This window comes from Phyllobates terribilis, unplaced genomic scaffold, assembly GCF_046119375.1.
Source record: "Phyllobates terribilis strain yellow unplaced genomic scaffold, ASM4611937v1 Scaffold_8__6_contigs__length_399053987, whole genome shotgun sequence".
NCBI lineage: Eukaryota > Metazoa > Chordata > Amphibia > Anura > Dendrobatidae > Phyllobates > Phyllobates terribilis.
Window position 1 is genome coordinate 377,646,966 of NW_027362768.1, and position 15,346 is coordinate 377,662,311.

The 15,346-nt window shown below is 51.8% G+C and overlaps 1 protein-coding gene across 1 annotated transcript in view; it reads left to right on the forward strand.

Annotated features, from left to right (window-relative positions):
• The first annotated feature begins 8,988 nt into the window (after positions 1-8,988).
• Positions 8,989-15,346, forward strand: part of RAD18 (RAD18 E3 ubiquitin protein ligase) — a 329,593-nt gene continuing 323,235 nt past the window's right edge. Inside the window, exons 1-2 of the mRNA XM_073645023.1 lie at positions 8,989-9,144; positions 12,445-12,526. Coding sequence (XP_073501124.1) covers positions 9,085-9,144; positions 12,445-12,526 — 142 coding nt within the window. The 5' untranslated portion in view covers positions 8,989-9,084. The remainder of the gene's footprint in view (positions 9,145-12,444; positions 12,527-15,346) is intronic.

Below are 15,346 nucleotides of genomic sequence, written 5' to 3' on the forward strand. Positions count from 1 at the left end.
ACTGAGGAGACGCCTCCGTATGAGCTGACGCCGTGTAGTGACTGAGGAGACGCCTCCGTATAATGAGCTGACGCCGTGTAGTGACTGAGGAGACGCCTCCGTATAAGCTGACGCCGTGTAGTGACTGAGGAGACACCTCCGTATAATGAGCTGACGCCGTGTAGTGACTGAGGAGACGCCTCCGTATAATGAGCTGACGCCGTGTAGTGACTGAGACGCCTCCGTATAATGAGCTGATGCCGTGTAGTGACTGAGGCGACGCCTCCGTATAATGAGCTGACGCCGTGTAGTGACTGAGGAGATGCCTCCGTATAATGAGCTGACGCCGTGTAGTGACTGAGGAGACGTCTCCGTATAATGAGCTGACGCCGTGTAGTGACTGAGGAGACGCCTCCGTATAATGAGCTGACGCCGTGTAGTGACTGAGGAGACGCCCCCGTATAATGAGCTGACGCCGTGTAGTGACTGAGGAGACGCCTCCGTATAATGAGCTGACGCCGTGTAGTGACTGAGGAGACGCCCCCGTATAATGAGCTGACGCCGTGTAGTGACTGAGGAGACGCCTCCGTATAATGAGCTGACGCCGGGTAGTGACTAAGGAGACGCCCCCGTATAATGAGCTGACGCCGGGTAGTGACTGAGGAGACGCCCCCGTATAATGAGCTGACGCCGTGTAGTGACTGAGGAGACGCCCCCGTATAATGAGCTGACGCCGTGTAGTGACTGAGGAGACGCCCCCGTATAATGAGCTGACGCCGTGTAGTGACTGAGGAGACGCCTCCGTATAATGAGCTGACGCCGTGTAGTGACTGAGGAGACGCCTCCGTATAATGAGCTGACGCCGTGTAGTGACTGAGGAGACGCCTCCGTATAATGAGCTGACGCCATGTAGTGACTGAGGAGACGCCTCCGTATAATGAGCTGACGCTGTGTAGTGACTGAGACGCCTCCGTATAATGAGCTGACGCCGTGTAGTGACTGAGGAGACGCCTCCGTATAATGAGCTGACGCCGTGTAGTGACTGAGGAGACGCCCCCGTATAATAAGCTGATGCCGTGTAGTGACTGAGGAGACGCCTCCGTATAATAAGCAGACGCCGTGTAGTGACTGAGGAGACGCCCCCGTATAATGAGCTGACGCCGTGTAGTGACTGAGGAGAAGCCTCCGTATAATGAGCTGACGCCGTGTAGTGACTGAGGAGACGCCCCCGTATAATAAGCTGATGCCGTGTAGTGACTGAGGAGACGCCTCCGTATAATAAGCAGACGCCGTGTAGTGACTGAGGAGACGCCCCCGTATAATGAGCTGACGCCGTGTAGTGACTGAGGAGACGCCTCCGTATAATGAGCTGACGCCGTGTAGTGACTGAGGAGACGCCTCCGTATAATAAGCTGACGCCGTGTAGTGACTGAGGAGACGCCTCCGTATAATGAGCTGACGCCGTGTAGTGACTGAGGAGACGCCTCCGTATAATGAGCTGACGCCGTGTAGTGACTGAGGAGACGCCTCCGTATAATGAGCTGACGCCGTGTAGTGACTGAGGAGACGCCTCCGTATAATAAGCTGACGCCGTGTAGTGACTGAGGAGACGCCTCCGTATAATGAGCTGACGCCGTGTAGTGACTGAGGAGACGCCTCCGTATAATGAGCTAAAGCCGTGTAGTGACTGAGACGCCTCCGTATAATGAGCTGACGCCGTGTAGTGACTGAGGAGACGCCCCCGTATAAGCTGACGCCGTGTAGTGACTGAGGAGACGCCTCCGTATAATGAGCTGATGCCGTGTAGTGACTGAGACGCCCCCGTATAATAAGCTGACGCTGTGTAGTGACTGAGGAGACGCCTCCGTATAATGAGCTGACGCCGTGTAGTGACTGAGGAGACGCCTCCGTATAATAAGCTGACGCCGTGTAGTGACTGAGGAGACGCCTCCGTATAATGAGCTGACGCCGTGTAGTGACTGAGGAGACGCCTCCGTATAATGAGCTGACGCCGTGTAGTGACTGAGGAGACGCCTCCGTATAATAAGCTGACGCCGTGTAGTGACTGAGGAGACGCCTCCGTATAATAAGCTGACGCCGTGTAGTGACTGAGGAGACGCCTCCGTATAATGAGCTGACGCAGTGTAGTGACTGAGGAGACGCCCCCGTATAATAAGCTGACGCCGTGTAGTGACTGAGGAGACGCCTCCGTATAATGAGCTGACGCCGTGTAGTGACTGAGGAGACGCCTCCGTATAATGAGCTGACGCCGTGTAGTGACTGAGGAGACGCCTCCGTATAATGAGCTGACGCCGTGTAGTGAGTGAGGAGACGCCTCCGTATAATGAGCTGACGCCGTGTAGTGAGTGAGGAGACGCCTCCGTATAATGAGCTGACGCCGTGTAGTGACTGAGACGCCTCCGTATAATAAGCTGACGCCGTGTAGTGACTGAGGAGACGCCTCCGTATAATGAGCTGACGCCGTGTAGTGACTGAGGAGACGCCTCCGTATAATGAGCTGACGCCGTGTAGTGACTGAGGAGACGCCTCCGTATAATGAGCTGACGCCGTGTAGTGAGTGAGGAGACGCCTCCGTATAATGAGCTGACGCCGTGTAGTGAGTGAGGAGACGCCTCCGTATAATGAGCTGACGCCGTGTAGTGACTGAGACGCCTCCGTATAATAAGCTGACGCCGTGTAGTGACTGAGGAGACGCCTCCGTATAATGAGCTGACGCCGTGTAGTGACTGAGGAGACGCCTCCGTATAATGAGCTGACGCCGTGTAGTGACTGAGGAGACGCCTCCGTATAATGAGCTGACGCCGTGTAGTGAGTGAGGAGACGCCTCCGTATAATGAGCTGACGCCGTGTAGTGAGTGAGGAGACGCCTCCGTATAATGAGCTGACGCCGTGTAGTGAGTGAGGAGACGCCTCCGTATAATGAGCTGACGCCGTATAGTGACTGAGACGCCTCCGTATAATGAGCTGACGCCGTGTAGTGAGTGAGGAGACGCCTCCGTATAATGAGCTGACGCCGTGTAGTGACTGAGGAGACGCCTCCGTATAATGAGCTGACGCCGTGTAGTGACTGAGGAGACGCCTCCGTATAATGAGCTGACGCCGTGTAGTGACTGAGGAGACGCCTCCGTATAATGAGCTGACGCCGTGTAGTGAGTGAGGAGACGCCTCCGTATAATGAGCTGACGCCGTGTAGTGACTGAGACGCCTCCGTATAATGAGCTGACGCCGTGTAGTGACTGAGGAGACGCCTCCGTATAATGAGCTGACGCCGTGTAGTGACTGAGGAGACGCCTCCGTATAATGAGCTGACGCCGTGTAGTGAGTGAGGAGACGCCTCCGTATAATGAGCTGACGCCGTGTAGTGAGTGAGGAGACGCCTCCGTATAATGAGCTGACGCCGTGTAGTGACTGAGGAGACGCCTCCGTATAATGAGCTGACGCCGTGTAGTGACTGAGGAGACGCCTCCGTATAATGAGCTGACGCCGTGTAGTGACTGAGGAGACGCCTCCGTATAATAAGCTGACGCCGTGTAGTGACTGAGGAGACGCCTCCGTATAATGAGCTGACGCCGTGTAGTGACTGAGGAGACGCCTCCGTATAATGAGCTAAAGCCGTGTAGTGACTGAGACGCCTCCGTATAATGAGCTGACGCCGTGTAGTGACTGAGGAGACGCCCCCGTATAAGCTGACGCCGTGTAGTGACTGAGGAGACGCCTCCGTATAATGAGCTGACGCCGTGTAGTGACTGAGACGCCCCCGTATAATAAGCTGACGCTGTGTAGTGACTGAGGAGACGCCTCCGTATAATGAGCTGACGCCGTGTAGTGACTGAGGAGACGCCTCCGTATAATAAGCTGACGCCGTGTAGTGACTGAGGAGACGCCTCCGTATAATGAGCTGACGCAGTGTAGTGACTGAGGAGACGCCTCCGTATAATGAGCTGACGCCGTGTAGTGACTGAGGAGACGCCTCCGTATAATAAGCTGACGCCGTGTATTGACTGAGGAGACGCCTCCGTATAATAAGCTGACGCCGTGTAGTGACTGAGGAGACGCCTCCGTATAATGAGCTGACGCAGTGTAGTGACTGAGGAGACGCCCCCGTATAATAAGCTGACGCCGTGTAGTGACTGAGGAGACGCCTCCGTATAATGAGCTGACGCCGTGTAGTGACTGAGGAGACGCCTCCGTATAATGAGCTGACGCCGTGTAGTGACTGAGGAGACGCCTCCGTATAATGAGCTGACGCCGTGTAGTGACTGAGGAGACGCCTCCGTATAATGAGCTGACGCCGTGTAGTGAGTGAGGAGACGCCTCCGTATAATGAGCTGACGCCGTGTAGTGACTGAGGAGACGCCTCCGTATAATGAGCTGACGCCGTGTAGTGACTGAGGAGACGCCTCCGTATAATGAGCTGACGCCGTGTAGTGACTGAGGAGACGCCTCCGTATAATGAGCTGACGCCGTGTAGTGACTGAGGAGACGCCTCCGTATAATGAGCTGACGCCGTGTAGTGAGTGAGGAGACGCCTCCGTATAATGAGCTGACGCCGTGTAGTGAGTGAGGAGACGCCTCCGTATAATGAGCTGACGCCGTGTAGTGAGTGAGGAGACGCCTCCATATAATGAGCTGACGCCGTATAGTGACTGAGACGCCTCCGTATAATGAGCTGACGCCGTGTAGTGAGTGAGGAGACGCCTCCGTATAATGAGCTGACGCCGTGTAGTGACTGAGGAGACGCCTCCGTATAATGAGCTGACGCCGTGTAGTGACTGAGGAGACGCCTCCGTATAATGAGCTGACGCCGTGTAGTGACTGAGGAGACGCCTCCGTATAATGAGCTGACGCCGTGTAGTGAGTGAGGAGACGCCTCCGTATAATGAGCTGACGCCGTGTAGTGACTGAGACGCCTCCGTATAATGAGCTGACGCCGTGTAGTGACTGAGGAGACGCCTCCGTATAATGAGCTGACGCCGTGTAGTGACTGAGGAGACGCCTCCGTATAATGAGCTGACGCCGTGTAGTGACTGAGGAGACACCTCCGTATAATGAGCTGACGCCGTGTAGTGAGTGAGGAGACGCCTCCGTATAATGAGCTGACGCCGTGTAGTGAGTGAGGAGACGCCTCCGTATAATGAGCTGACGCCGTGTAGTGACTGAGGAGACGCCTCCGTATAATGAGCTGACGCCGTGTAGTGACTGAGGAGACACCTCCGTATAATGAGCTGACGCCGTGTAGTGAGTGAGGAGACGCCTCCGTATAATGAGCTGACGCCGTGTAGTGAGTGAGGAGACGCCTCCGTATAATGAGCTGACGCCGTGTAGTGACTGAGGAGACGCCTCCGTATAATGAGCTGACGCCGTGTAGTGACTGAGGAGACGCCTCCGTATAATGAGCTGACGCCGTGTAGTGAGTGAGGAGACGCCTCCGTATAATGAGCTGACGCCGTGTAGTGACTGAGACGCCTCCGTATAATGAGCTGACGCCGTGTAGTGACTGAGGAGACGCCTCCGTATAATGAGCTGACGCCGTGTAGTGAGTGAGGAGACGCCTCCGTATAATGAGCTGACGCCGTGTAGTGAGTGAGGAGACGCCTCCGTATAATGAGCTGACGCCGTGTAGTGAGTGAGGAGACGCCTCCGTATAATGAGCTGACGCCGTGTAGTGACTGAGACGCCTCCGTATAATAAGCTGACGCCGTGTAGTGACTGAGGAGACGCCTCCGTATAATGAGCTGACGCCGTGTAGTGACTGAGGAGACGCCTCCGTATAATGAGCTGACGCCGTGTAGTGACTGAAGAGACGCCTCCGTATAATAAGCTGACGCCGTGTAGTGACTGAGGAGACGCCTCCGTATAATGAGCTGACGCCGTGTAGTGACTGAGGAGACGCCTCCGTATAATGAGCTGACGCCGTGTAGTGACTGAGGAGACGCCTCCGTATAATGAGCTGACGCCGTGTAGTGACTGAGGAGACGCCTCCGTATAATGAGCTGACGCCGTGTAGTGACTGAGGAGACGCCTCCGTATAATGAGCTGACGCCGTGTAGTGAGTGAGGAGACGCCTCCGTATAATGAGCTGACGCCGTGTAGTGACTGAGGAGACGCCTCCGTATAATGAGCTGACGCCGTGTAGTGACTGAGGAGACGCCTCCGTATAATGAGCTAAAGCCGTGTAGTGACTGAGACGCCTCCGTATAATGAGCTGACGCCGTGTAGTGACTGAGGAGACGCCCCCGTATAAGCTGACGCCGTGTAGTGACTGAGGAGACGCCTCCGTATAATGAGCTGACGCCGTGTAGTGACTGAGACGCCCCCGTATAATAAGCTGACGCTGTGTAGTGACTGAGGAGACGCCTCCGTATAATGAGCTGACGCCGTGTAGTGACTGAGGAGACGCCTCCGTATAATGAGCTGACGCCGTGTAGTGACTGAGGAGACGCCTCCGTATAATGAGCTGACGCCGTGTAGTGACTGAGGAGACGCCTCCGTATAATGAGCTGACGCCGTGTAGTGACTGAGGAGACGCCTCCGTATAATGAGCTGACGCCGTGTAGTGAGTGAGGAGACGCCTCCGTATAATGAGCTGACGCCGTGTAGTGAGTGAGGAGACGCCTCCGTATAATGAGCTGACGCCGTGTAGTGAGTGAGGAGACGCCTCCATATAATGAGCTGACGCCGTATAGTGACTGAGACGCCTCCGTATAATGAGCTGACGCCGTGTAGTGAGTGAGGAGACGCCTCCGTATAATGAGCTGACGCCGTGTAGTGACTGAGGAGACGCCTCCGTATAATGAGCTGACGCCGTGTAGTGACTGAGGAGACGCCTCCGTATAATGAGCTGACGCCGTGTAGTGACTGAGGAGACGCCTCCGTATAATGAGCTGACGCCGTGTAGTGAGTGAGGAGACGCCTCCGTATAATGAGCTGACGCCGTGTAGTGACTGAGACGCCTCCGTATAATGAGCTGACGCCGTGTAGTGACTGAGGAGACGCCTCCGTATAATGAGCTGACGCCGTGTAGTGACTGAGGAGACGCCTCCGTATAATGAGCTGACGCCGTGTAGTGACTGAGGAGACACCTCCGTATAATGAGCTGACGCCGTGTAGTGAGTGAGGAGACGCCTCCGTATAATGAGCTGACGCCGTGTAGTGAGTGAGGAGACGCCTCCGTATAATGAGCTGACGCCGTGTAGTGACTGAGGAGACGCCTCCGTATAATGAGCTGACGCCGTGTAGTGACTGAGGAGACACCTCCGTATAATGAGCTGACGCCGTGTAGTGAGTGAGGAGACGCCTCCGTATAATGAGCTGACGCCGTGTAGTGAGTGAGGAGACGCCTCCGTATAATGAGCTGACGCCGTGTAGTGACTGAGGAGACGCCTCCGTATAATGAGCTGACGCCGTGTAGTGACTGAGGAGACGCCTCCGTATAATGAGCTGACGCCGTGTAGTGAGTGAGGAGACGCCTCCGTATAATGAGCTGACGCCGTGTAGTGACTGAGACGCCTCCGTATAATGAGCTGACGCCGTGTAGTGACTGAGGAGACGCCTCCGTATAATGAGCTGACGCCGTGTAGTGAGTGAGGAGACGCCTCCGTATAATGAGCTGACGCCGTGTAGTGAGTGAGGAGACGCCTCCGTATAATGAGCTGACGCCGTGTAGTGAGTGAGGAGACGCCTCCGTATAATGAGCTGACGCCGTGTAGTGACTGAGACGCCTCCGTATAATAAGCTGACGCCGTGTAGTGACTGAGGAGACGCCTCCGTATAATGAGCTGACGCCGTGTAGTGACTGAGGAGACGCCTCCGTATAATGAGCTGACGCCGTGTAGTGACTGAAGAGACGCCTCCGTATAATAAGCTGACGCCGTGTAGTGACTGAGGAGACGCCTCCGTATAATGAGCTGACGCCGTGTAGTGACTGAGGAGACGCCTCCGTATAATGAGCTGACGCCGTGTAGTGACTGAGGAGACGCCTCCGTATAATGAGCTGACGCCGTGTAGTGACTGAGGAGACGCCTCCGTATAATGAGCTGACGCCGTGTAGTGACTGAGGAGACGCCTCCGTATAATGAGCTGACGCCGTGTAGTGAGTGAGGAGACGCCTCCGTATAATGAGCTGACGCCGTGTAGTGACTGAGGAGACGCCTCCGTATAATGAGCTGACGCCGTGTAGTGACTGAGGAGACGCCTCCGTATAATGAGCTAAAGCCGTGTAGTGACTGAGACGCCTCCGTATAATGAGCTGACGCCGTGTAGTGACTGAGGAGACGCCCCCGTATAAGCTGACGCCGTGTAGTGACTGAGGAGACGCCTCCGTATAATGAGCTGACGCCGTGTAGTGACTGAGACGCCCCCGTATAATAAGCTGACGCTGTGTAGTGACTGAGGAGACGCCTCCGTATAATGAGCTGACGCCGTGTAGTGACTGAGGAGACGCCTCCGTATAATAAGCTGACGCCGTGTAGTGACTGAGGAGACGCCTCCGTATAATGAGCTGACGCCGTGTAGTGACTGAGGAGACGCCTCCGTATAATGAGCTGACGCCGTGTAGTGACTGAGGAGACGCCTCCGTATAATAAGCTGACGCCGTGTATTGACTGAGGAGACGCCTCCGTATAATAAGCTGACGCCGTGTAGTGACTGAGGAGACGCCTCCGTATAATGAGCTGACGCAGTGTAGTGACTGAGGAGACGCCCCCGTATAATAAGCTGACGCCGTGCAGTAACTGAGGAGACGCCTCCGTATAATGAGCTGACGCCGTGTAGTGACTGAGGAGACGCCTCCGTATAATGAGCTGACGCCGTGTAGTGACTGAGGAGACGCCTCCGTATAATGAGCTGACGCCGTGTAGTGACTGAGGAGACGCCTCCGTATAATGAGCTGACGCCGTGTAGTGACTGAGATCACCTCACAGATCTCACCTCCTCCTCCTCCCGCCTCACACTGCGCTCTCTCTCACTTCCCGCGTTTTCTCACTGACTGAATGATCCTCCCACAATCCTCTGCGCATTGCGGGGGGCGTGGCCACAAGATCCCGGGAAATTCGGAGGCCTGTGTGCGCCGCTGCTCCCGGCACCATGGCAACCATCAGCGGAGCCGGGGCCCCCAGGGGCCAGCAGCCGCGAGGGGCGGTGCAGGTGAGGTGCGGGCGTCCATTCCCGGGGTGGGGGGTGTGCGGATATAAAGCGAAGAGGATGCGGCGCCTGCTGTATACCTGAGGGGGATATTACACAAACTGGCGGTATATACCCGAGGGACTACTAGTCCCAGCATGCCGCCATGCCTGTATCTTTAGCTATTATTAATGTAAAGTCTTTATGTTGCATTCACTTTTGATAATATTGCGCCAGAGCGGTGAGATACGGTCGAGGTCATGTGACCCACGGCGCGGTCCTTAACGTCATGGCGACCAAACATTGCAGCAAGTGTTAAGTCCAGACACGTCGTCACGGCAACATTTTTTTTTTTCGCAATGACTAGAAAAAGCAAAGCAGCATTTAAAGGGTTAGTTCTAACAGTTCAGTCCCGGGGGCCGGGGGGCTACACAGCGTCATCGATGCACGGCGGCTTCGATGCACATGTGTCCACCGCTGCAGGCGTGTCGATGAGACCGCAGGACGTAGAGTGCAGCGCTCCGCTTTCCCCACTATGTCCCATCTACCGTCATGTGCAGTGCTGCTCTCAGGGTCCATAGATCAGACCCCCAGGACCCCCACGGTGTTTCCTGTCCGGTGTATAAGTGCTCACTTTTCTTGTGAATCTAAAGGGGTTTCCCAAAGTGGTCCCAAAACGCGTTAAAATCAGGTCCTCGCCCTCCCGGGTCTCCACCACTGCTCGCTAATCAGTATTTTGGCTGCAGCGGTGACGTATCAACAGACCATATCACCGCTGCAGACAGTCGCTTACGTCAGCAGCCATATGCCGATGTGGACTGCTCTTATTTTAGCAAACACTTAATTCTTAAGTACAAAACCCCTTTTAATGGCCCGTCGGTTACCATGAGGAAACTGAAAGACTTTTAGGGGTCTCAGACCCCTCTAGTGTGGAAGCGTTTTCCAGTGCGTACCGCGGGGGCAGTGATGCCTCCTCACTGCTTTTCTGCAGGTGTCAATTGTGACTCCTGACAGAAGAACAACTTTTAATGTTGCAGAATTTCTCCACCTATTAGGCTCCGTTCCCACCATCCGGAGCCTGCTGCGGCCCGACGCTGCGGAGAAGCCGCCTGCAGCTTCCTCTCAATATTCTAATGAGCGGCACCATTCTTTTTCCACCTGCGGACTTTCCCCATAGAGGTTAGGTCTATGGGGAAAGCCTGCGTGCGGACCCGCTGGAGAAATTGACATACAGCGGTCCGCATGTCAGTTTCCACGGGTGAGCCGCAGACGCATAGTGGACATGGGATTTCTACAAATCCCATCCACTATGCTGTAACAGCTGGCCGCTGCGGTTTGCACGCAACGCAAGTGTGCTGCGTCCAATTCGCAGCGATTACTGATCGTGTGCACAAACTTTTAGGTGGTTACTTGCATTTAAAAAAAAAAAAAAAAACTCACCAAAAACTCATCATGGGAACATAGCCTTACTGCATAGCGATAGAGTCAAATATATCACGCACGTGTGGTTCTGATGTAAAAGTATTGACTAGACAAGTTTTGACAGATGTGAACCCGGTCGTAGACGCTGTTCACCTCTGCACTTGTGTTCAGTTATTTCTATTCTGTTCCAGAAAAAGAAATCTTGAAAATAATGAGTTTCAGACCATGCATTACAGGCACCTTATGGACCCCCTGATACTATAATATAGTCCGTCATTTTAGGGGACACTGAAACTGATCTAACCTGCAACTCAGATGTGAACAGGGCCTTAAAGGGGTTGTCCACTGTTTTAAATCTTGATCCTTGGGATTGTATTAGTGTTCTGGTCCTGAATCTTTCTCGTTTTTCCATCTTCTTGGATTTTTCATGAACTTGTCAGTGGTCATCTATTAATGTTGGTCACATTTGCCTTACAGGAAAGTTATAAGCTCATAATCACAGCAGGAATGCTCCTGATCTCTTGCACTTGCTTTGTTAATTTTATTACTCTGCCGAAAAAAAATTCACATTGTTTTTCTTGGTAGAAATATGGCGCAGATTTTGGGCCATTCTGCGTCCTTTTTTTTATTTTAATTTAATGATAGAAAAAATGCATTTGAATGCAAATTGGGAATTCACCCAATCAGTCTGTGTTTTTTTGGGGTTTGTTTTCTTTTGCATTGATTTTTGCACAATTGTGAAAAAATGGTGCAGGTTTACAATTGTTTGTAAATCCAAGCAAAAAATATATAATTTCACTGCGACTTGTAAACTCATCTGGAAAAGCACAAGCAGGATTTTGCTTTAGGCCGGAGTTAAATTTGCATCTACTTGTGGACCTCTATTCTGGCCATCAGATCCTGGTTGGTCTGTCACATTAAGATATGTGCACACGCTAAGTATTTCTTGCACAAATTTCTGCATCTCTTGGCAAGAAAAACGCAGCTGCAAAAACTAGCATTTTGCGCATTTTTGCTGAGTTCTTTACTTGCGTTTTTGGTGCAGATTTTCTCTACTCATTAGTATGGGTGAAATCTGCAGCAAAAAATCCTGAAATAATTGACACTGCAGATTTAAATCTGCACCAAATCTGCAAGTCACAAATACGGCTATGTTCACACTAGGCGTTTTTTTTATGCAAAATTTCAGCTGCGTTTTACGGTACCAGCAAAATCTGAGATTTCAGAAATCTCATGCACATGCGTCTTTTTTGTTATCTGTATTTTGTGGTTTTCATGTTTTTTTGCATAATAGAGCATGTCACTTCTTTCAGCGTTTTTTTTTTTCTGCATTTTTTTCAGCGTTTTTCATCCATTGAAAGTAATGAGTGGTGGAAAAACACTGCAAAAAATGCAGATGTCAGGTTTTGCAGCTTCTTTTTTGTGCCAAAACCTGATGAAATAGAATCAGATTTTTTTTTTTTTTGCACTAAACTTTATCAGCATGCACAAGAGACAAATGTAGCATGAAAAAAATGCAGCAAACCCCCCCAGCAAAACCTGTGTTTTTGCTGCAGCTCCTTTTCTGCCAAGAGATCAGGATTTACTGCAAGGAAAAAAAAAAAAAAAACCCGCTGAACAAACACCTAGTGTGAACATAGCCTAAGCAACGTGTGCACGAGACGCTAGGATTCTCATTCACCGCTGGCGTCAGGAAACTCTTCAGGTTTTGTGACAAATCTGCACTGGAAAATGTGTTTAATATTTGGGTTTTATGCAGTGCAGTGCGCTCATCTAGCGATAGGGGAGTCTGATATAATTTATCCACTTGTTGCATGCTGTTTCCCTCGTTCTGCCGTTTAGTACATTTTTGCGTTCGGCGCTCCCTTCGATTTTCCTGAGCCCTTGCTATTTGTTTTGCAGGATCTCGACGACTTGCTGCACTGTGGAATTTGCTTTGATTACTTCAACATCGCCATGATTATCCCACAATGTTCACATAACTGTGAGTATCCCCCGATGTCTGTCCTCCGAGTCCCAGAGACGTGAAAGCGACAGATTGATTGCAGCACTCTCCTAACCTCTGTCTGAGTCCTCCGCCGTTTTCTTGTGGTCTCCCGCCGTCATCACTTCCTCCTAAATCATTTCTCCTTACACAGACCCCGCTCCTGCATGTTATCCTCATGACAAACGACGCCTCCATATTAACCTCTGCTCTTAATTTGTGCCATTCACGATTCGTTATTACCCGTCATGTTCTGCCTGCAGGACGACTTCCACTTAAAGTTCCTCCTATATCAATCACCGATAAGAAGCGTTGTTTAGAAAGCCACATAAGTCAGGAACGCTTGTCGTAAACTCCGTTCCCCGTGCCAGGCATTTCCATTACTGTGATGTATGTGTGACATGCATTGATCCGTCCAAGGGTATAATCTATATGATGGGCCCTGCTGAATTGCAGTTTAGGAGCTGGTATTTCTACCATGTCGCTTCTATTATAAAGTCATGTCTGATATTCAGTTTCTGTTTAGTACTGACTTTTTTTTTTTTGTGCTGGTTCCCAGTTATTTTATGCTGCTTTCTCCAGTCACATGCGAAGCTGCAGCTTCCACAGTTCTGCTGGTCGCTCTTGGAAACAGATTGCGGTTTAGCCCCATGTGCGGTCAGACGTGACACCTTACAGATGAGCTGTCATTTCCACTATTATTATTATTATTATTTATTATTATAGCGCCATTTATTCCATGGCGCTTTACATGTAAAAAGGGGTATAATACAAGAACAATTACAATAATCTTGAACACAATGTGACAGCGACTGGTACAGGAGGAGCGAAGACCGTGCCCGCGAGGGCTCACAATCTACAAGGGATGGGTGAGGATACAGTAGGTGAGGGTAGAGCTGGTCGTGGAGCGGTGGTTACTGCAGGTTGTAGGCTTGTCGGAAGAGGTGGGTCTTCAGGTTCCTTTTGAAGGTTTCCACGGTCGGCGAGAGTGTGATACGTTGGGGTAGAGAGTTCCAGAGTAGGGGGGAAGCATGGGAGAAATCTTGTATACGATTGTGGGAGGAGGAGATAAGAGGGGAGTAGAGCAGGAGATCTTGTGAGGATCGGAGGCTGCGTGCAGGTATGTAACGGGAGACTAGGTCGGAGATATATGGAGGAGACAGGTTGTGGATGGCTTTGTATGTCATGGTTAGGGTTTTGAACTGGAGTCTCTGAGCAATGGGGAGCCAGTGAAGAGATTGACAGAGAGGAGAGGCCGGGGAATAGCGGGGGGACAGGTTGATTAGTCGAGCAGCAGAGTTTAGGATAGATTGGAGGGGTGCGAGAGTGTTAGAGGGGAGGCCACAGAGCAGGAGGTTGCAGTAGTCAAGGCGGGAGATGATGAGGGTGTGCACTAGTGTTTTTGCAGATTCATGGTTTAGGAATGTGCGGATCCGGGAGATATTTTTGAGTTGGAGTCGGCAGGAAGTGGAAAGGGCTTGGATATGTAGTGTGAAGGAGAGTTCATAGTACAGGGTTACCCCAAGGCAGCGAGCTTGAGGGACTGGGGAGAGTGGGCTGCTATTGACGTTGATAGATAGGTCAGTTGGGAGGGTTGAATGAGATGGCGGAAAGATGATGAATTCTGTTTTGTCCATGTTAAGTTTTAGAAATCTGGCAGAGAAGGATGAAATAGCGGATAGACATTGTGGGATTTTGGTTAGTAAGGAGGTGATATCGGGTCCAGAGAGGTAGATCTGTGTGTCATCAGCATAGAGGTGATAATGAAAGCCGTGAGACTCTATGAGCTGTCCCAGGCCAAAGGTGTAGATGGAGAAGAGCAGGGGTCCTAGAACTGAACCTTGGGGGACACCGACAGATAGGGGGCGAGATGAGGAGGTGGTCTGTGAGTGAGAGACACTGAATGTCCTGTCTGTTAGGTATGAGGAGATCCAGGATAGGGCCAAGTCTGTGATGCCGATAGATGAGAGGGAATGGTCCACTGTGTCGAAGGCAGATGACAGGTCTAGGAGGAGGAGGACAGAGTAGTGTCGCTTAGATTTGGCAGTTAGTAGGTCGTTGGTGACTTTAGTCAGTGCAGTTTCAGTCGAATGGTGCCGTCGGAAACCAGATTGTAGGCGGTCAAAGAGGGAGCAGGAGAGGTGGGAGGACAGCTCAGAATGGATGTGTTGTTCCAGTAGTTTTGAGGCATAGGGGAGAAGTGATATGGGGATGGGTGTGATTGAGGCATGTTTGAAGCATGAGGGGAAGACACCAGTTGTTAGTGACAGGATGAAGATGGTGGTAAGGTTTGGGATGAGGTGGGACGGGAATGGGTCAAGTTTACAGGTGGAGAGGTGTGATTTGGAGAGTAAGGAGGAAAGTTGATCTTCAGAAATGGTGGAGAATTTAGTTTTGGAGGAGGAGGGTTGAGTAGGTGTGGGGAGGGGCTGTGGGGGCTTTAGGCAAAAGCTTTGTCTGATGGTGTCAATCTTCTTCTTGAGGAATGAGGCAAAGTCTTCGGCTGAAATAAGAGGAGAGGGAGGAGGCACTGGGGGACGAGGAGAGAATTGAAGGTGTTGAATAGTTGTTTGGGGTTGTGAGACAGGGAGGATATGAGAGATGTGAAGTATGTTTGTTTTTCTGCACTGAGTGTGGACTTGAAGGTAGTGAGGGACTGTTTGAATGCGATGAAGTGCTCATGGGAGTGGGACCTTTTCCATCTACGCTCAGCAACCCTGGAGGCCCGTCGCAGTTCTTTAGTTAGGCTGGTGTGCCAGGGTTGTCTGTTGATTGTGCGAGCCTTGGTATGTGTGAGGGGGGCGACCGAATCGAGAGCTG